The sequence below is a fragment of the Pan paniscus genome, chromosome 2, assembly GCF_029289425.2.
Source record: "Pan paniscus chromosome 2, NHGRI_mPanPan1-v2.0_pri, whole genome shotgun sequence".
Classification (NCBI taxonomy): domain Eukaryota; kingdom Metazoa; phylum Chordata; class Mammalia; order Primates; family Hominidae; genus Pan; species Pan paniscus.
This window is the reverse complement of record NC_085926.1, coordinates 106,942,402-106,963,694: the sequence shown is the minus strand read 5'-3', so window position 1 is coordinate 106,963,694 and position 21,293 is coordinate 106,942,402. Positions and strand designations below refer to the sequence as shown.

At 37.1% G+C, this 21,293-nt stretch overlaps 1 protein-coding gene across 3 annotated transcripts in view; it reads left to right on the top strand.

Annotated features, from left to right (window-relative positions):
* The window catches only part of MORC1 (MORC family CW-type zinc finger 1), a 159,851-nt gene extending 139,674 nt beyond the window's left edge, over window positions 1–20,177 (top strand). For all 3 annotated transcript variants that reach the window (XM_003825067.4, XM_055110262.1, XM_055110263.1), the window contains 4 exons: window positions 7,024–7,096; window positions 8,696–8,749; window positions 14,817–15,011; window positions 19,301–20,177. In XM_003825067.4, the coding sequence (XP_003825115.2) occupies window positions 7,024–7,096; window positions 8,696–8,749; window positions 14,817–15,011; window positions 19,301–19,456 (478 nt within the window). In that variant the 3' untranslated portion in view covers window positions 19,457–20,177. The remainder of the gene's footprint in view (window positions 1–7,023; window positions 7,097–8,695; window positions 8,750–14,816; window positions 15,012–19,300) is intronic.
* Window positions 20,178–21,293: the final 1,116 nt, after the last annotated feature.

Genomic DNA, 21,293 nt, shown 5'->3' with positions numbered 1-21,293 from the left:
GCACTCCTGGTTACATGTGGAAGGACCTTGTAGAGGGATCTATTTTCACTACTGACACTAGGGATCCAGAGACAAGTTGTTGATGGAGCAATGAATACAGACTGCTACATTCCAGAACACCAAGTTCTGACCACCAAATATCCCTTTCTGTCTGGTTGGCAGTCTTCCACTAGCCTGGAAATGGGACAAAAGCAGGCCAGACCTCAGCATGGTTCAGGCATTATAAGGTTGAAAAAGGCCTTGGCCGGGCGCAGTGGCTCACGCCTGTAATCCCAGCACTTTGGGAGGCCGAGGCGGGCGGATCATGAGGTCAGGAGATCGAGACCATCCTGGCTAACACGGTGAAACCCCATCTCTACTAAAAATACAAAAAATTAGCCAGTCAGGGTGGCAGGCGCCTGTAGTCCCAGCTACTAGGGAGGCTGAGGCAGGAGAATGGCATGAACCCGGGAGGCGGAGCTTGCAGTGAACTGAGATCGTGCCACTGCACTCCAGCCTGGGCGACAGAGCAAGACTCCATTTCAAAAAAAAGCCGCTTATCCAATGATCTAGATAGATGTCAGTATTATACTGCTGTAGCTTACAGTATAATCCCTAAAGAATGGGATTCTCTAACTAGTTTCCCACCCTCTGCCTGTATTTTTCTAGAAGTGGTATTTAAGGTCCTCAGCTTTGAAGTTGGATTGCTGTAAATTTGAACCCTGATATGTTACTGGTCCTAAAATTCAGGCCTATTGGTTGGTCACTAAAGCATAGTAGTATACAGTAAATTTTATATGCATGTGCCTGTATATATTTGAATAAATATGAGTATCATTAAAAATGTATAGATATGACCACATATTCAATTATTTGGACATTGCTGCAAGTGAATCAGGCCTTCTTAATAATAGTAGCTATCACACCAGGCACCGTGGCTCATGCCTATTATCCCAGTACTTTGGGAGGCCAAGGTGGGAGGATTGCTTGAACAAGGAGTTCGAGATCAGCCTGGGCAACATAGCAAGACCCTGTCTCCATAAAAATAATAGTAACAATAATAGCTATAACAATAATAGCTATCAGGTTTGAACCTTTATTATATTTCAGGCATCTACCCACTTACTTTTTATAAATTAGTTTCTATTCTCACAAATTCATGAGAATGGTGTTATTTTTAAATATTGTGTATGGATGAGGAGACTGAAACTTGGAGGAACTAACACATTACAAGTCTCATGGACAATTACACAAATACGAAGGATGGGGCTGGGGTTTAAGGCAAGGCTTTCTGATTTGGAATCCCATGCTCTTAATCATATATAGCATATACCCTCTCGTCACACTAGGAGACCTAGAGAGACCTGTCTGAGTGTGTTGCAGCAGAGTTTGGATGCATAGCTACTTAAATTTCTTTTTCAGATAGATCAACTTTCTTTTTCAAATTCATTATTTTCCTGATTTTTTTTCTTGGCTAATTTTTATTTGTCTAAGTGTAACATTTCTATTAATTTCAGTGAGTTACATGTGATTAAAAAGGGGATAATCTGATTGAGTGTACTAAGACTTTAAATTGCATCCACTTCTATCATTAGGCATCACTAGAAAATTAAAATTTCCCAGAAACTCTAATGAACAGGCAGACTCTTTATTGCTTAGAATCATCATACTGTTACCAACTGAGCACTCTGAAAGCTGAATGCGCTAATATATCAGCTCTATTCTGTACCAGCTTAGATTTTGTGTGGTGATTATTTTATTAAAAATATTCTATGATAAAAAAATTTGGACAGGACACAGGATTTAACTAAAACAAAATGAGCTCCTTGTCATACCAGTTTTCTCTTTTGCTTTCAGCAACATGTAGTATGTTTTCTCAAATTTCACCAGTGAAAACAGATTTCTTGTTTTCTTTGTTAGGTATTTTGTAGTTTTTCTTGTTGTTGTTTTTGTAGTATTATTTGCTATTTTATATCTGGTCCACATGTAATTTCTTGAATTTACTAGACTTTAAGTTTTTCAAGGCATGAAGATTGTGGTCAGCTGTGTACAATGTAAAGGGTATAAAGTATAAAGAAATACTCAGAATTGTTTACCATATTTACCTTTCTTGTCACATGATAAAAAAGAGTAGTAGTTAGAGACCTTTGAAGTATAAAGGGTGTTCCCTCCATTTGGGTCACTTTGGACGTGACATCATCCTTATCCGTTTCCACAATGCCAAGGTAGTGTCTGGCCATCTCTGTGTAATTAATGCTAACAATTAATTAAAAATATAGTTTTTACTGTACATACTCATTACCTAATTATGCTCAGTCAGGCATTTTCCTGTCTTATATTACTTCTTGCTTTTTGTGTATTAGTTTGTTGACTTCCCAAATAAAGTAACATCTTTGAAAACAGATTGAATTGTCAACAGTATGTCTAACATATATCAGCATATATTTAAATAATACTTTTAATTTAATTGAAAGGGATTCATGTAAAAAGCAGTAAATAGTATTACTGGATGTTAAAATACTTTTAAATATTGGAGTGCAACTGAGTGGTGTTATGTTAGTGGTACATAAGCTGAACTGGTTCCAGACTATTAAATTTTATCAGATGATCCTAAACATTGGAGTAGTATTACATTTCAAATCTCTTTCAATAATAATAATAATAGCAATAATATTAGTAATAATACATATTTGTTATGCACTTACTATATGCTAGGCACAGTCCTAAGGGCTTTGCATATGATAGCTCAGTCATCTTACAACAATCCTATAAATAGATATTTTTATTATCACCATTTTGCAGATGAGAAAACTGAGACATGTAGAGGATAAGTAATTTGCCTAGCATTATATAACACTTAAGTGACAGAGCTTGGATTTGAACCCTGGCAATCTGACCTCACAGTCCTTGCTCTTAACTGTTGAAATGTAATGCGTTGTTTTGGTTTATTGTTGTGTATGTAAACTTGATAAGGCAGACTCCATTTATTTCATCTGTATAAAATATAAACATGCTTTTTGTTATCTTAGATTTTTAAAATACCAAAAAAAAAGTTTTAAAAAGAAAGTAACTTTTTAACATTTCTGCCAGTTGTTAAAGGAAAAGGCCATGAAAATACATATACTAGCAGTTGAGGTCTCCCCAAAAACATTATTACAACTGTGCCATTTCCATTTCATACTAGTCTTTTACTGAGTTGAGGAAGACAGTTTTGGTCAACCTCCAGTAGGAGGCTTGCTCTTCTCCTTAGCTAGGACTAAGCTAATTAACTAGGTTATTGTTTAAAAGAACAGCTGGATGACCAGGTAACTCTATGGACTCCTGCCCATGTCTACCATGTTTAGAAAGAGTAGAGTTGTATCAACATGAGTCAAAGATTTTTCTTAGTAAAAATTATTTTGTTGAGAAAGGAATATGACTATGGAGTGAAATGGAAATGGCCCTTAGCTGGAACTTTTCAAAGCTTGGCCATGATTTATAGAGATGGTGTTGATTTAGTGGTTCAGCTCACTTAACTGAACTCTATAAAAACTTTGAATTCAAACTTGCAGATATAGATGTGGATTCCACAGAAATTCATCTGAGATGGGCTTCATAGCCAAGATTCTGAATGAAAGTAACAACTTTGGAAGAGATCTTTAAGATATTTATTTCTTGAATTCTTGAGAAGAAAGACAATGTTAAACAAAGACAAATTTCTGATTTTATTATCAACTCTGGGCGTAAAATTCTGAGTAAATGCTTCAAGAGAAGGACTATTCCTGTTCCTAAGTGGGACAAAAGTCCCATTGAAATGGCAGCACTTGGTTCAGGAGTTGCCCCAAGTGCATCTACTTGATGCAGTGGATACTAGTGAATGAATCCAGGTTTATTCCTATAATTTTGTGCTTCGTGTCTCCTGGTCCACCTTTAAATGTACTTTATGGATTCCTGGCTCACTGTGTCTGTTCTAGGGGAAATCTCAAGTTTGAGGATAGAGAGAGGTTTGATAAGATGTACCCTCAAGAACAAAGAAAGTATTGCTGAAGAATATCATTCAAGAAAGGGACTCAAGACAATAAAACTGAAGTAATTTTTAAAGAGTTCTTAAGCATCTACAATCAGACCCTACGTATGTGATTTTTGGTATCCTATAGGTTTTTACAGAATCTAATTGCTTTCCTGAATTAATTTTACAGGAAAATGGAAAGGCCTGTGTGTTTGTGTTTAGAGACTGCAAGTTGCTGGGTGATTTGTCTTCCTCTCTAGTCAGTCTTACAGACCAGAATCTCCAAGGGAGAAGCTATTTAGGAGCAATCCGATGTGGAAGAGAGTAAAAGGCTCAATACCAGGGAGTCCAGGAGGGAGACAGACACTGAAGGAGGGTCCAGGGAACTTGCTTGGGCCTGGTGGGTGAGTGGGGGTGTCTGTAATAGCCAGGAAATCAGAGAAAATAGGAATAATTCATCAATCAAAGAGTTTCCATAAAGATTACATGAAACTATGTGTAGAAAATGATAGCAGTGCTTAGCACAATTCTAGTACTTTATAAAGAATAGTTGGATTGGCCGGGTGCGGTGGCTCACGACTGTAATCCCAGAACTTTGGGAGGCCAAGGTGGGTGGATCACTTAAGCTCAGGAGTTTGAGACCAGCCTGAGCAACATGACAAAACCCCATCTCTAAAAAAAAAAAAAAACAAAAATGAGCTGGGTGTGGTGGCGTGCGCCTATAATCCCAGCTACTCAGGTGGCTGAGTTGGGAGGATTGCTTGAGCCCGGGAGGCGGAGGATGCAGTGAGCTGAGATCACGCACTACTGCATTCCAGCCTCAGCAACAGAGTGAGACTCAGTCTAAAAAAACAAAACAAAACAAAACAAAGCAAACAAAAAACCCAAAAAACAAACAAAAAAACACCAAGAAAAAATACTTGAATCTGACCAACTTTTTGGTCAGATTTTTTCCCAAAGAAAAATACAAAATTCTCTGGTGTATGGTGCAGGTGGCCTGGAATACTTCCTTCACATGCCCCCATCTGCTACACCTGGCTAACTCCCACTCTTCCTTTATGGCTACTGAAATATGAGTTAGAACCCCTTCTTCTGGTCTCCATGGTGCACCTTTGTCATTGTCCTCCAAGCATTTATCACATGGTATTGGAATAGCTTGCTTTCTTGTCTCTATTGCCCCACTAGGCCAAATCAGTTCAGTAAGATTGTATTGGGTTCCTGGCATGGGGGCATGATGCCAGGCTCTGTGGGGCACTGAAGGTCAAAGGTGTTTTAGTAGAGGTTTAAAGAATGTCTGTGGAATTAATGAGTTGAGAAAATGCAAAATGGCAAAAGGTACTGTGATTTCAGTAAACATGAAATCGTGTTTAAAGATATCTATTATGTGTCTAATTTTAGAAATAATAGTACATGTGTAAGACAGTATTCAGACTATAGATGATGTTTGCTATAGATTTTGAAATAGAGATGCCACAGATTGAAAGTAATCGAGAACTAATCCAGAACTTTTTCTCACCCCAATTTTCTCCTTTGGTTTCTCCTGTTCCCTAGTAAATGCTGCCATCTAATATTTATTTGTCTAAGAGCGTATTCTTAGGGGATTTCTGATTTGCTCTAAATTTAAAGGCAAAAGAATTTATACTCACAATGGAAAGAACCAATGCTCTGAAAAGGTTTCAAGCCTGTGGTGGGGAAAGGGAGCCTGAATTTGAGGAGAAGCAAGGTTTAGTTTGTGTAAAAGGTCTCTCAACCTTCCTGCTCCAACAAAACGGCCATAATGTTGACCCAGGTGTTCTTTCCCAGGAACTCCTGTTGCAACTTTTCTTTTCATATGATTTCTTCTCATCTCATATACCTGGAAGCTGCCCCACCTTTTTAAAATCCCGTTCCTACCCCATTTATCTTCTTGCTAGCCAGACAAATAACTCTAAGGAGTGTTGTATGTCATATTTAATGTTTGGGCAATGCCAAGAATTTTCAGCTTTTTGGTTTGAATCTCCTTGAAATTATAAATGTGTATTAATACAAATAATATACTTAAAGTGTGAGGAATGTAAATTGTGGAAGAAAGAGCTGTTTTCTCTTTGGTATACTGTGTTATTTTACAACTGGAAAAATTTTGCAAATCCCTTAGATAATATACATGAGGCTCTTGGAATACATCAGCATTAGAATACTATACACTTTTAAGATGTGCTGGCTGTAAATTTCTAGATCTCATATTCTCCCAGGAATGAAATATGTGTCATATAGGTGATTAATCCTAGAAAAGCTGTCACAGTAGAAGGATGGGTGCTATTGTCTTTTGACAAAATGAAGCACCTGTCAGAACAATGGCCACCACTGTTTAGAAAGAGCAGGGTCCATGTATGATTTCTAAGAGTAGTCTTGGAGTCCCTTATGCAAAAATTACTCTGGAGACTTAAACTCTTTGGTTTTTCTCAGGAAAAAAGTCAGTAAGTCTGTAGTCAGCCTAGTTTCTTCCAGGAAATTTGCAATGCTGAGTTCTCTGCAGAAGAGAACACTCAACTAGGTACAGGCCTTTCCTGGACTGGTTGTTTATGGATTGCGAGGCATTGTGAGGTTGGCTGGTTTCTTTTCTTTTTTTTTCTGCTCCCTGCCTCCCTCCCTCCCTCCCTTCCTTCCTTCCTTCCTCTTTCAGTAACCTTTTTATTTTGAGATAAATGTATGTTCACATTAAGTTGGAAGAAATAATGCTGAGAGATCCCCTGTACCCTTCACCTAGCTTCTTGCAAAACTCTGGAACTGAATCACAATCAGGATATTGACATTGATGCAGTCAAGATACAGACCAGTTCCTTCGCCAGAATGGTCCCTCCTATTGCCTTTTTATAGCCACACCCACCTTCCTCTCCCCAGTCTATGCTTTCTGAAGAACACTTTGATGTCAGTGATAAAAACAAAATGTTTGGGGGGAACTAATGTTCATCTTTGCCAGGATATTTAATACCCAGGAGACAAACCCAGTTCTGACAGTTGAGTACTACCTTTGTTATCCTAGTATATTCCCATATCTGCTGTGCTTGTATTCCTAGGGAGATTCTTCTGTATTTTTTTCCTGAGTATCAGCTACCATCAGAATTGGAAGAACCTGCATTAAGTTGTGAGGTAAGCTGGTTTTTTTTGGAACTGTGAGGGAATGATAGAATAGCCTGAATCTCAGTGAAGAAAAATGTAAAGTGTTTCCAATAAGAGGACCTAGAGTGGCTTAAGTGAATAAAGATGAGCATCTTTTTACCAAATGGTGATTCATAATTAAAGCTATATTTGAAATCATTGTGGCTGTGAGTTAAATAAGGTGGAAAATATCTTACAGATAGTTGCAGAGATGAAAAGAAACAGGACATAGTCCCTGACTTCTCTCTCCCCCACCAAAAACAGAGTTTCTGTTCCTTAGATACATCTCCTCAGCTGCTTCTTATGAGCAGCTGAGCTGAGGATTGGGTAGGTCAGGCACATTAGGTATCCAAAGCACTAATCTTACCGAAATCACCAAGACATCACTGAGATAGATGAAGAAAATTGTGTTTACCAAATCTCCTCTCAGGAACAGTACCAGATGTGATTGGAAAGAAAACTTTGAACAGCTGCTTGGGGTGCAAAGAGTAAGCCTCACATCTATTGGCTATGCTTAAGTAACAGCGAGTAGTCTACAAAGGGCTCCCGCAGGGCTGTGGTGAAGTTGAGTGAGGTGCCCATGCCTGACAAGCTGCTCAGCAGAAGTGGAGGGAAGAGCTGCCTAGTGCAGGAGGGTGGGAGGCCTTTTCTCCACCTCCATGCTCAGTGTTGCCTGTGGAGATGATGGATACACTTGGTATTGGTGAAAATAGCACAAATTATGAATGCAACAGAGGGACTATATGAGTCTGATCTTGGGCACAATCCCTAATTTTCTAGTCTGTAATCATTGTTCCTGCCTCTTTACCCTCTACTCTCACCTAATCCTCTCCCGTGGGGCTTCTGATTCCACAGCTGAACTATGTTCTTGTCAGGGCCACCAGTGACCTCTTGATAAGTGCAGTGTCACTCTTACCTGACCTGTCAGAGGCCTTCAACCTAGGTGACCACTTTCACCTTCTTGAAGCACCTTCTTTGTGTAGCTCCTGTGACTGCACACTGCCCATTTTATTTTTTATTTATTTTTATTTTTATTTTTTTTGCTTTCCTCCCTCCCATCTTCTTTGTGGCAGCTCCTGTTGTATGCGGTTTCTCAATGTTGGCATGTCTGAAGGCTCATTCCTGGGCCACTTTCTTTTCTCTATTAAATGCTGTTTCTAGGTAACCTCATCTAATTTCTAACTTTAAAATATTAATACTACCCCCTACATGCCAGTGACTTCCCCATCTGTTTCTCTGACACTCCCTTCCAAGAAACCCAGACTCCAGCTGCGCTCTTGACATCTCCCTTTGAATATTTATTATTTTATCGCTTAATTTTCCTTCACCTTGAGTTTTGTATCTGCACAATTTTTTAACTGTGCTGTATTCATTTATGTAAGCTGACTTAATCCTTTTTTGGAAGGAAGCAAAGTATAATTTAGTTAATTAATTTAATTAGACCCAGACTTAAAAGGCCCATAGTACCAATGTTGGCCAGTTCTAGGCTTTGATGCTTTTTATACTCAATGCTTGTGTGATATAACTCTGCTGTAGACAGCACATTCTCTAAAAGCTAATATCCTGTTCTATTATCATTTATGAAAACAGCTGGAGCAGTGCCCAGAGCAGATGAACAAAAAGCTGAAAATGTGTTTCAACCAGGTAAGCTTCCTTTCAGTATCACCATTTATATTCTAAATGATCCTGTGTTTGAAAGGATAAATAATGTACATTTCCAAATGTTAGGTTTGAAAGGAAATCAAATTTGCATTCACTTATCGAGACTTAGATTAATGTATAGCTTATCAGGTGTCATAAAGCAACATATTTTTGAATTTTAAAATACTAACATTTCTATAACATAAAGCTATGAAACACTTGGAGTAGGACTGTATCTTGAATAGGAAACAGGACATTCTGAGCTTTTAAGAAATATTTTCACCGAATCCTCAAAATGCTAGACTGAAGCAGAAATTTTAAAGTTTTAAATTATTTCCAACAATTTGATATCGCTCTGAGTTTTTTAAGTACCTTATCAATAGTTTTTAAGTTAGTGATTTTTCCATTCTAAAAGTAGACATAAAAGTAATTAATGCTAATATAAGAAGTAAAAGCAATTTTTAAAAATTCATCCATAGCCTCAAGCCATTCCAAGATCACTGATATTAATATTTTTGTGTATTTCCTTACAACTTTTCTCTTCCTCTGGGTAGATTTTTTTTTAACAGTTATCAAATAATGCTGTGTATCTAGTCGTTAAGGATTTCCTGGGGGAGAAAGAGTCCAGAGTGCCCTTCAGTTCTACTACAGAAGTATCTCAAAAAATCATATGCCCTCAAATCCCTAATTTTACACTTAATTAAAAAAAAAAAAAAAAAAACGCTGGTACTCCAAGATGTGAACTTGGCCAAGCTGATGTAGGGGATGAATGTTGGAGCCAGGATGGCCATGAAGATTCCCAGATTCATCGCACAGGCCAGAGTAGTCAAGAACTTTGACACCAGGATCAATACTGAAATGTTGGGTCTCTGTTGACACTTTACCTGTGCTTTCTTACCTAATCACTAGCTCCATCATTAGTGCATCCATTAGCATCTTCTTCTGTATGCTTATGTTTACGGCCATCTTTGGAAAGCTCTCATAACATGAAAATCTATAAAGATTGAGAGGTGACTGGCCCTTCCTGGAGTTGTGCAAAGAATGACTCTAAGCAGAGACACTGCCTCATAGTTTTTATAGGTAATGGAGTACCTTTGCATTTGATCTTAGCCAAAAGGCCAAGAAGCAATTATAATGGAAGACATCTGAATATTCTTGTTTTATAAGTGAAAAAGAATGGTGAAGTAAATTCCCAAAAGACATACAACTAGGCAAACTTGACAAGTAGAACCTAAACCATATTCCTTCTTACAAAGACTGTATCACACAGTATTTAAAGTTCAGACTGGGCCTAAATTTAACAATCCTTGTTCATACGTTTGCCTTTGATGTTTCTATCAACTGGACGGTGATAAACAACTGGAAATAAAAGGGGAGGTGTAATTATTGGTCTCCCATTACTGTTCAACTGAAAAGTGAATTTATTTTTTGAATAACATTTTGCTGTAAAAGCAGTAACTGAACATTTTCAGTTTGAAGAGTTACTTGTCAACATTTCCTAACAAGAATAAAAGACAAAGTTTACTTTCGATATATTTTGATGCTGTTCTACCACTAATATTATTTTCATCAATAATGTAAAACTGGGATTGATTGATTGAGAGCCACTAGAGCCAGGCACTGAACTAGGTCTTTTCTATATTAACTCATTTATCCTCACAACTTTGGTAGGTAGGTACCACTATCTCTTTTAGTAATGAGGAAATAGAGATTCAGAAAGATAATACACCAGTGTCATGATCAGATTCAGAATTGGAACCCTGATTTTTCCCACTCCAAAGTTGTTTTCATTCTACTTTTTTTCAACTTTTTTTTGCCTACCCCCTCTATTTTCGTGTCACTTGTTTTTGTCTTGAAATAGGATCTTGCTACATTGCCCAGGCTGGTCTTGAACTCATGGGTTCCAGCAGTCCTCCTGGCTTAGCCTTAAAGTGGCTAGGATTACAGGCTTGTACCACCACACCTGGCTATTTCATCTTATTCTCATCCAGACTTGAATACTTCATCTTTGTGATAGAGGTCACATGTATTACTTGCAATAAGTATATTACAACTTCTCAGCCTGTTGGTGTAGAAAAATGATTTTTAAGTTACTAGAGACCTGACATTACATCATGAGACATATATGGAGGAGATGCTGACAGTAATATATTTCTGTGGGGTATGTGTGGTAGATGGGTTGGCGTATTGGCCCACCAGGAATTCATTGTCCCAACTGAAAGTCTGTGGCAGTCAGCTTGAGGAGCTCATCTGTAAGGCTCCTGGATCTTCCTGTAGCTCTCCATTTACTGGTTAGGGGACTCTGATTTGAATGCACTGTAAAACTTCGAAATTTGCTAAGAATTATACTGTCATACAGCTGTTTATCCAAGCTTATATATACCGTTTTATATCTGTTTCTAAATATTTTTTCCAATGTCTACACCATTAGTAATGGAGCCAGAGTGAATAAGACACGTGTTTACTCAGGGTGAACAGAGTTAGCATAGATGATGAGCAGTATCCCCTTAACATGCAGGACAAGTCGGATTAAAAAAATCAAAGCGAGATAAACAGTCAGGAGACCAGCAGTTCCTACTGAAATGAGATCTTGTAAGCAAAACACAGAACAACTTGATTTAAGGTGTGTGCATTTAATAAAGAGAGCCACATCAAAGCACAGGAGAAACTTACATAAGTCACCGGCTTCTTTGGTCACAACAGTGGTTTTCATAACTACTATTGTAGTAGTAGATGATTCATAATAGCATTGGTGGTCCTTCATCACCTGACTCAAACCATTATCTTTTATTCTTTCCTCACAGGCCTCTGTTCCATCTAAAATGAGTGCCCCAGAGTTATTCCAACTTACTTACACTGGTCTACCTCTGAGCCTTTCCCCTCCTGATATTCCCCAAAATACTCCTATCGACTCTCCCAATACACAGTGGGCCTCTTGAAATCCTTCCCCATTGAGCTTGCTCAATATAATGTTTTATGTGAAGACTCTCAGTTTCTCCATGTGAAATTAATCTTGACCTCTCTGTGTTCTGGGAGAACCTTAAAACTTTGTTTTAGCATTAGTTAACATTTCTATCTTATAATAGTTTATTATATTTCATTTTCTCCTCAGTTAGATGATAGAATCCTTGAAGTTAATAATCCTGTCATCAAACTCTGTATTCTAGCAGCATGCAACCAGTGCCTTTGAATGCATCTGGATCTTAATAGTTACGTGTTGAATCAAAGTTGATTGTTTCTGCTTTAGTGACTGCCAACATAAACACTTAAATGAATATTCCTGTTTGTATGGTACAAAATCTATAGATGTTATAGGCCTTCCTTACTTTGCACAAACTCATTAGGATTTTGGAGCTGCAAAACTGCTAGAGCTCCTACTCTTTGAATTCAAGGCAGAAAATTAAAATCTCAGTTAAATATCCTTTCTTTCAAATCCTAATTCCATTCTGAATTAACGTAGTTCGGAAAGACTTTGGTTTTTGATCTGCAGATACTTCTACAAGAGTGGGTTTAACCAGCAGAACTAAGCCTCTCATCTTGTTACAATTATTTTCTCACCTTAATTAAAATGTTAACACACAAAAAAGCTAGTACAACTAGATGTCCTTTTACACTGAGCTTGAAAAGTTGTCAAAAGTGTTACCTTTCATAGAACCTTCCTGGTAGAGGTTAGCAGAACCTCCTGGAGAGAAAGGCAAGAGAATAAACCAAGAAGCTGGCCTGTAGAATTTGATAAAAACGTAGTTTACTGGTTACTAAAAGGTAAACTTTCAGAGACTGAATATGACTTTGTAGTGTACTGTATAAACATTCTTGGTCTCATCTTGTATTAATAGTGTCGAGGCTTTTTGTTTTTGCTTTTTTCTTTCAATTTCAAAATAATTATAGATTCATAGGAAGTTGCAAAAATAGTACAGAGAGGTCCTGTGTACTCATCACCCGGTTTCCCCCAATGCATAATTATGCATAATTATGGTACAATATCAAAACCAGGAAATTGAATTTGGTAAAATGTGTGTGTATAGTTGTATGTCATTTTATCATACATGGAAGTTTGTATAACCATTACCGAAATGAGGATGCAGAATTCTCATTACTGAAATCAGGATGCAGAATTCTCATTACCATAAGTATCTCCCTTATGCTACCTTTTTATAGTCATATCCACTCAGGCCTTCCACAATTACCTCTAACTCCTGGCATCCACTAATCTGTTCTCCATCTCTATTTCTTTGTCTTTTCAGGAATGCTGTAGAAATGGAATCATATGTATGTGTCATTTGACAATTGCTTTATTTATTCAGCGTCACTTCGGGTCCATTTAAGTGTGTCAATAGCAGGTTCCTTTTGATGGCTGATGAGCAATACTATTGTTTTTTCAAATAATGTTTCCATAATGTTTGCCATTTTTGATATTTATCTTTGATTTGTTTTGGTTTATTTTATTGTGGCTTTTATTTTTATGAAAAAAGTGTTTTCTGACTATTATTCAGCATGGCAAAAGCTATAAAATTCTGGAGTTCTGAAAACTGTAATTAAGTGGCTAGTGACAGGTGAATTGTATGTAACACTGTCCTCCTTATTCCAGCTGAGTTAAGTTATTCCTTCTACTCCACCTTCAGGCAGTAGATATCTCTCCCTGGGTTTGCCTGCAGCCTCTATAGGAAGCATCTATGAGGCTTCCTGGTGGAGGTGGTGGTTACCTTAGTTGTAAGTCATCAACTTGTTAGGTTGAATTAAAGATGTTCAAAAGTGGATTCCCTTCCAGGATCTTTAAATGTAGCCTGGATTTCAAGGCAGGATTTACCCATGTGTTTGAAATTCCCTTGCTGTGAGTGCTGCATTATCTGCTGTCCTGAATCCCTGCTATTTAGTGCCTTTTTTGGGGGCACAAGGTCCTTACGTTCCATAAGATTTATTTGCACACTTGTATTATCTCATGCTGTGAACTAGAGAGTTCTTGAGGGCAAAGACTGTACTTTATATATCTCCACATCATCTATGATTAAATGCAGTGCTTTCGAGTTAGGAACTAGTTAGTGAATATTTATTAAACAGAATTTCCTATATGTAGGGATTTTTGTTTGCTTGTTTAAAGGATTTTGTAGAAAAAGGGGAAACTCGTGAGGTCAGTGAATGCTAAAGGAGATGATGTGGATGTCAGAGAAGGGTCTGCACATAGTCAACGTAGTGGAGGGTCTGAAAAGGGAAGGGTAGGCCCAAAAGACAAATGAGGCTACCTTGCAACTTTCTTGGCAACCCAGTCATGTTAGAATGCAGAAATCTCCTTATTACATAAACATCAAAATGCTTATCAAAGTGGGATTTGCCGTGTATCTCTTTTCTCAGAATATCACTTGGCCTTCTAGAAATGTTTATACAAGCAATTAATGTCATTCTGAAACTGAAGCATTTGGCCTCTCCATTACCTCTTTCTACTTCATGAGTGCCTCAGGCACAGCATGAAATTTTGGAGAACAACCAAGATTCTTCAATTAATGAGGGTCATATACATAACTACCTGTACATTTTGTATCACGATAAGGAACCCGAAGAGAGTGAGAACAGGAATTCCTCTTTCTGTAGTTTCTGTGCTTTCTAGATGCTACAGCCTTGCCTTACAAGTAACACTACATCATCTGCCAGACAGCCCCAAGTGGTGGGCCATTCTGTCATTGCCTGTGAATTACTGGTGCTGTGGAGAGAGTCACAGGCACCTGCTCACTTTGTGCCTTAAATAATCTGGTGATCACCATTGGGAGAACAGATTCAACCTTTATGAGGTTTCTTCTTCATTCCAGAGCAAAGGTCTCCAAGCTCACTGTCATGTGTCCCTTTCCTCCTTATAATTACAATTATTGAAATATTATACATTTTTCTCTTCTCTCTTAGTCTTCTATCAGAGTGTATGTAAGTTCCTTAAGGGTATCAATATTTCCTAAATTTAGACCACCTACAAAGTTGACACTTGGTACATGTAGGCAGAGTTGGAATATGAAATTGTCTAGTGATATTAGGGGGAAAGTAATATTTTAAAAACATGCTAAAACTGTTTTTAAAACATTCCCAGATACAGAATACTTACATGGTCCAATATGAAAAAAAAATAAAGAGGAAATTGCAGTCCATTATCTATGAGTCAAATACAAGAGGAATACGTAATGAAATCTCTCTGGGGCAATATGAAAATAAAAGAAAAATCTCTGAGGATAAGCTGAAGAATCTTCGTATAAAACTGGCACTATTGTTGCAGAAACTCCAACTGGTGAGTGAAAAAGTTGTATTTGAGCAGTAGGAGTAGACTCTATGGAACGAGAACTCAGCTAACTTCTCCTAACATTGTCATTCACTTACTGACCTGGACAAGTCACTTAAGTCAGCCCTTACTCTCTGCATAAGGATTTTGAAATCATAAATAAATGAACTGTGAAGGCATATATTAGAACATTTAGAAACTCTGTGTTCTTTCATATCTTTTTTTTTTTTTTTTGAGATGGAGTCTTGCTGTGTTGCCAGGCTGAAGTGCAGTGGCGCGACCCTGGCTCACTGCAACCTCCGCCTCCTGGGTTCAGGTGATTCCTCCTGCCTCAGCCTTCCGAGTAGCTGGAACTACAGGCACACATTCTTTTGTATCTTAATTCAGAATCTTTCCTTGTGCTGTTGGTATAGCATTATCATCCTTGGTGTCCCCTTAATAACATGTGACCAGTAGGTAATTTTTTCAGTTTTTTCAGACAGCGAAATATTTTACTTTACTTTTATTTTAATGCATAAATAAAAATAAACCCTCTTAATCTTAGAGGACAGTTTGGGAGAAGTCAGGAAACATCATGTAAGTATGGATTACTGTCAGTTTTGTTTGTATGTTTTAATGTATAAAGAATTGAGTTATGTGATAGGTTGAACTGATGAGGAAGAGCCCATCTTCTATAGCACATGGAAATGCTGCATAAAATACAACAAAACTGAAAATATATGTAGTCAGGATTGAAGGTCTTCCTGTGGATTCTAGAAGTAAATTGAGAAATCCAAGCCAGAACAGTGAGCCTAGGGAGCCTGTGGCATGTTGTCCTCAAATATAGGCCCTGAGTGCTGGAACAGGAGACAGAGCCTTCCTGGGCCATGCAAGGTGAGGGGACAAGAACTGAGACCCCTGTGGAGGATTGGCTAGAGGATTGCCTTGCCCTTGAAAAGGCTAGGGAGAGACAAGAAACTCGCCATACATACATCTGTATAATGTGTGAAGAACATGGACCTTGAAGCCAGGCTGCCTGGGTTTCATTCCTGGTTGTGAACATTTAAACGTGGGAGTCCCTTCCCACTTCAAAAAAAATTTTAATTTATCTGAAATTTATCTTATATTAAGTACAAAACAAAATGCAGGAAAGCCTTTTTTTTTTAAATTTGCTTAATTTAAGTATATTGCCAAAAGAGAAGTCCCTGTCCCCTTTGATGGTCTAGGCAACAGTTAAAATGTTATGTTATTAAAATTTAGAAAGATGTTTAATGCTAATTTTTATATAAAGGTAATTGTATTTGCGCTTCTATCAACAATACCACTTCAGCCAATTTGTCTAGTTTATTTATTGCTATGACAGTAGGATTTCAGTAGAGCTCCTTGTGGTTCTTGTGGCTGTGAAGGATGCCAAATGTTTTCATGTGTTAAAAGTCTGGTATGGAGCCTAGCACATGGTAGTGTTTCAGTGACGATTATTGTTTCACTAACAAGTAAACTAGAAAGACCAAAGAAATTCTGTATCCTAGAAATTGAATACCACTTCCTGACTATTAAATAAGTTTATAAAATAATTGGCTTTCATAATAGCAAATCCACGTTTGGCTAAGAAAAACTGAAAGAATAATCATTTACTACTCCTTCTCTGCCAAACCTCTAGGTTCTTAAGCAGCAGCCAGAGTAACCATACTAATTTAATTTGCTGTATTCACAAAGTTTGGTAGGCAGGTGAAAGGCTTCAGCCAGCAGAGTATGAAACTCTTTTGCCTAATCTCAGTGGAGAGGTACTCAAAGGGCTCCTGCCCAAATGTATTACTCTCATCGCCCCACATGAAATTTCTTTTCACAGTTTCTGATTGCCAGAGCCACTGCAGTAGAGTACAGCAGAGAATCGAGATGAGGGACCCAGAGCAGATAGAGATGGGGCAGGCACATGAAGAAGCCGAGTGTGGAAATAATGTAGCATCCTGGAAGAAGTTTATTCCACCAGGCAGAGGATAATAGCCAAAAGATGAGATTATATCTAACAGGACGAGAAGTGCTTTGTGTCAGGGTCACAGGGCATTCTTCAGGGTCAGCGAATATTTGGAAGTCAAGGTAAATATCAACATCATTGTAATCCATCTGTAGGAGCAGTGTCCCAGTCACAAAGCTGGAACTCAGTAAAATTCAGCCTTGTTAGAGCAAATCTGTGGTAGAGGGAGTAAAGTTGAAGCATATTTTATGGAACCAGAGAAAAGATGCAGAGGCGAGGTTAATGGTGCTAGACACTTAGTGCTAGGATTGTTTCTGAAAGACCCTTCCTAAAAATCCTCTTATCTATCCGTTCAGTTGGAGAGTTAGTTGATCCCATAGTTGGGCCCAAGGGAATGAGATTTAGATCAGTCAGCCAAGAGGGAACATTCAAGGAGACCTCAGTTTATGGAAAAACGGGATTAAAAGTTAAAAGTCAAAATGTAAACTTTATTTCTCAACATAATCTCCATCAAGGTCAAGACACTTTTGTAAGCAATGGCAGCAGCCTTTTAGTCCATCTCTAAAGATTTAAGAGTCCTTGGAATTTAACCATGTCAATGCAGTCTTTTTTACATTATTAAAGAAAAATGGATGCCCTTTACAGATTTTTTTTTAAGATTTTTAAAAAGAAGTCAGAAGGAGTCAGATTAGGACTATAAGATGTATGCCTAATGATTTCCTGTCAAAACTGTCACAAAATGGCCCTTGTCTGATGAGAGGAATAAGCAGGAACATTGTCTTGGTGGAAGAGGACTGTCTGATGAAGCTTTCCCAGGCATTTTTCTGTGAAAGCTTTGGCTAACTTTCTCAAAACACCATCATAATAAGCTGATGTTATTGTTCTTTGGCCCTCAAAAAAGTCAACAAGCAAAATGCCCTGAGTATCCCAAAAAATTGTTGTCATGACCTTTGCTCTTGACCGACCACTGTTGCTTTGACTGGACCACTTCCACCTCTAGGTAGCCATTGCTTTGTCTTCAGGATCATACTTGCAAAGCCATGTTTCATCTCCTGTTACAGTTTTTTGAAGAAATCCTTCAGGATCGTGATCCCATTTGTCTAAAATCTCCATTGAAAGCTTTGCTCTTGTCTGCAGCTGATCTAGACACAATGGTTTTGGCACCCATTGAGTGGAAAGTTTGCTCAAGTTTAATTTTTCAGTCAGAATTGTGTTAACTGAACCACTTGAGATGTCTGTGGTGTTGGCGATTGTTTCTGCTATTAAGCATCATCCATCCTCTCCAGTTAGAGCATGAACAAGATTAACTTTTTCCTTGCAAAGGGAGGTGGACAGTCTGACATTGCTAGCTTCCTCTTCAACATCATCTCATCTGTTCTTAAGTTATCCAATTGTTAACTGCTGATTTCTCTCTTTTTAAAAAATTACTTGCCATAGTCCTATAGCCCCCTCAGTCTAATCTCATCCTTCTCTGTTATAGGCTCTCCATTGGGGACATTGTCCCCATAAACTTTTCATGAAGCATGAATGATTTTACCATTCTTCCACCCAAGCCTCACCATAAATTTGATATATGTTCTTGCTTCAATTGCAGCAGAATTCATGTTGCTCTGATAGGGGCTGCTTTCAAACTGATATCTTACCCTTTTAGTGCTTCAGACTAGATCCTGGTCAAATATGTCATAACAACTTAGTGTGAGTTGATTTTTGTTCAAAATTTTTGAAATCCATGCCTACATAGTTTTTTCATAATATGCATTTTCCATGAACTTTTTGAAGACCCAGCTCATACGTCTAACTGTTCCATGGATCAAGAAGTCCAGGAAAGGAGAGCATGAAATCGCCTCAGTAGGGAGCTGAGTAAAAGAGCGAAGGGGAGGATAAACAGGAGACAGACCAGGGTAGTAAGCCAAGAGCTGAGGGAAAAGACGCTGCAATGGAAATAGAGGAAACAAAGAAGACAAAATTTGGCTACTTGTCTGTTTTTGCCTACAAGGCTAAAGATTCATTAATTTTAAAAATAGGAGATTACAGTCTATAACAAAGAAGGATGAGATTAGACTGAGGGGGCTTTAGGAATATAGCAAGTAATTTTTTAAAAGAGAAAAAAAGTTGTACTAACTTCCACTACAGAATAAAAAAATGAACCAAGTTTCTAACCACTTGTTAGCATAAAATGACATTAAATGAGAAAACCTTTTGAAAGGTTGAAAGCATGATTCAAATGTAAGGTGGCTTTTGTTGCAGCATGAGTCATAGGGAAGACTGTTAGGAGGCTGCCCAAATTACAGGAATAAGCTCTGCAGCTTCTTTCCCTGGTGTGACTGTTGCTTCTCTTTTCCAGGGTGGTCCAGAAGGTGACCTGGAGCAGATTGACACTTATTTAGAAGCTTTGCTTAAAGAAGATAATCTTCTCTTCCAGAACAATTTAAATAAAGTAACTATAGATGCAAGACATAGACTCCCTTTAGAAAAAAATGAAACGACTTCTGAAAATTAAGTCAGAGATGGTATTACCTTTTAAAAAATGCTAATAAGAAAATTGGAAGATTCATTTAAAAATTTTTCTTTTTTGTTGTTGTTACTGTAAAGTCTATTCTGTTTAACAATAAGAAATAAGAAATAATTTTTTTCAAATAAGAAAATTGTGTACTCTAGAAATGGAGACCGATTTACAATTTATATATTCCCTAATCCTATTATCTAAATCTTCCTTTTCTTTCAGAAATATTAATAATATCTAGAGTTCTCTAATTTTCATGTGAGCTACTGAAAAAAATGGAAATGTCACTCAAGCTTAACTTTTGTTATCCTTAAAAGATTGTTATTGTAATTTTGTTATTCCTTAAAAACATTTAAAAGCAGATTTTTTCAAAATCGATATGCGAAGGACTACAGAATCACCTCCTCTTGAAGATATTGAAAAAGAAAGACATTATGCCCTTTCTCCACTATAGCCAACACTCAGTCAAGCAGAAAATACAAATCCCCCCAAAACTTTGAGACATAGCTTATATAATTTTATTATTTAGTCATAGTAAAAGAATAAATCTCCTAAGCATAATATGTATACATATTACACATATGTAAAAATTGTTGTTTTACATTTACATATACGTAAAGAAGTATGTTTTTACACTTTTCTTGATAAGTGTTTTTTTTTGTTTAGAAATGTCTGAAACTTTAGACAAAAGCAATAAAACATTTAATATTCATTTGTGAAACTGTGTAATTTTAATTTATGTATATGCACATAGCAAAAGCCTGGAACATGGGAAATGGAATATGGTAAACTATTTCATTTTTGTCTTTAGCCACTTAAGTACTCTTCTCAAGAGACATGTTTTTACCAGTTCCTCGTAAATCTGTCCCCAATCAATATCTGTAAAACCATATATATCATGATATAGCTATAGATATGGGTGTAATAGCATCCAAAAGATGCTGCTGTTGCTTTTTTCCACTCAATATACCTTCAAGATCATTCCATATTGAGACCAGTACATGTAATAATACATATGTATAGAGAGCTAATGAGATAACCTCTCATTATCTTCAACTGCTCCTTATTATTTTATTCAATGGAAATACTAAATCTGTTTAACCATTTCCTTATCAATGCATGTTTAGGTTTTTATTGTTCTTTTGGATTTACATACGCACAACATTTGAATATCCTTATAAATTTGTTCATTTCACACATGTACAATTATGTCTGTCAAATGTCTCAGCAAACAAATTGCTGGATCAAAGGGTATATACATTTATTATGAATAGATATTGCCTAATAGCACTTTGAAAAAATTTTTTTAGTCTACACTCCTACAGCAGTGTATGAGTTTTTTTCCTCACACCTTCACCTACCTGGTGGATTACCAGACTTTCTTATCTTGCTGATCAAACAGGTGAAAAGTGGTATATCCTTGTAATTTGAACATACATTTCTTATACTTTGAGTGTGATTGAGCATCTTTTCATATGTTTAAAAGTCATTCAGATTTTTAAATTGGACTTTGTCAATTTTTCTAGTTGGTGGTGGGTATTTTTCTTATTGATTTGTAAGAACTATCTTCGCATTAGGGATATTTTCTAACAAACTTTTTATTTTTGTTTTTATGGTGTTTTGAGTCATCTGGGATTTTTTTAAAGATTACGATTTAATTTCCTTTTGTTTATGGCTTCTATGGTCATATTTAGAGAGGACTCTCCTATTCTAAAATTATAAAACAATTTTGCTTTGTTTTCTTATAGTGATTTATATTGTTAAACCTATGATTCATCTAAAATTTATTTTGGTGTAAGAAGTAAGTTAGAAATCCTTTGTGTTTATATATGTG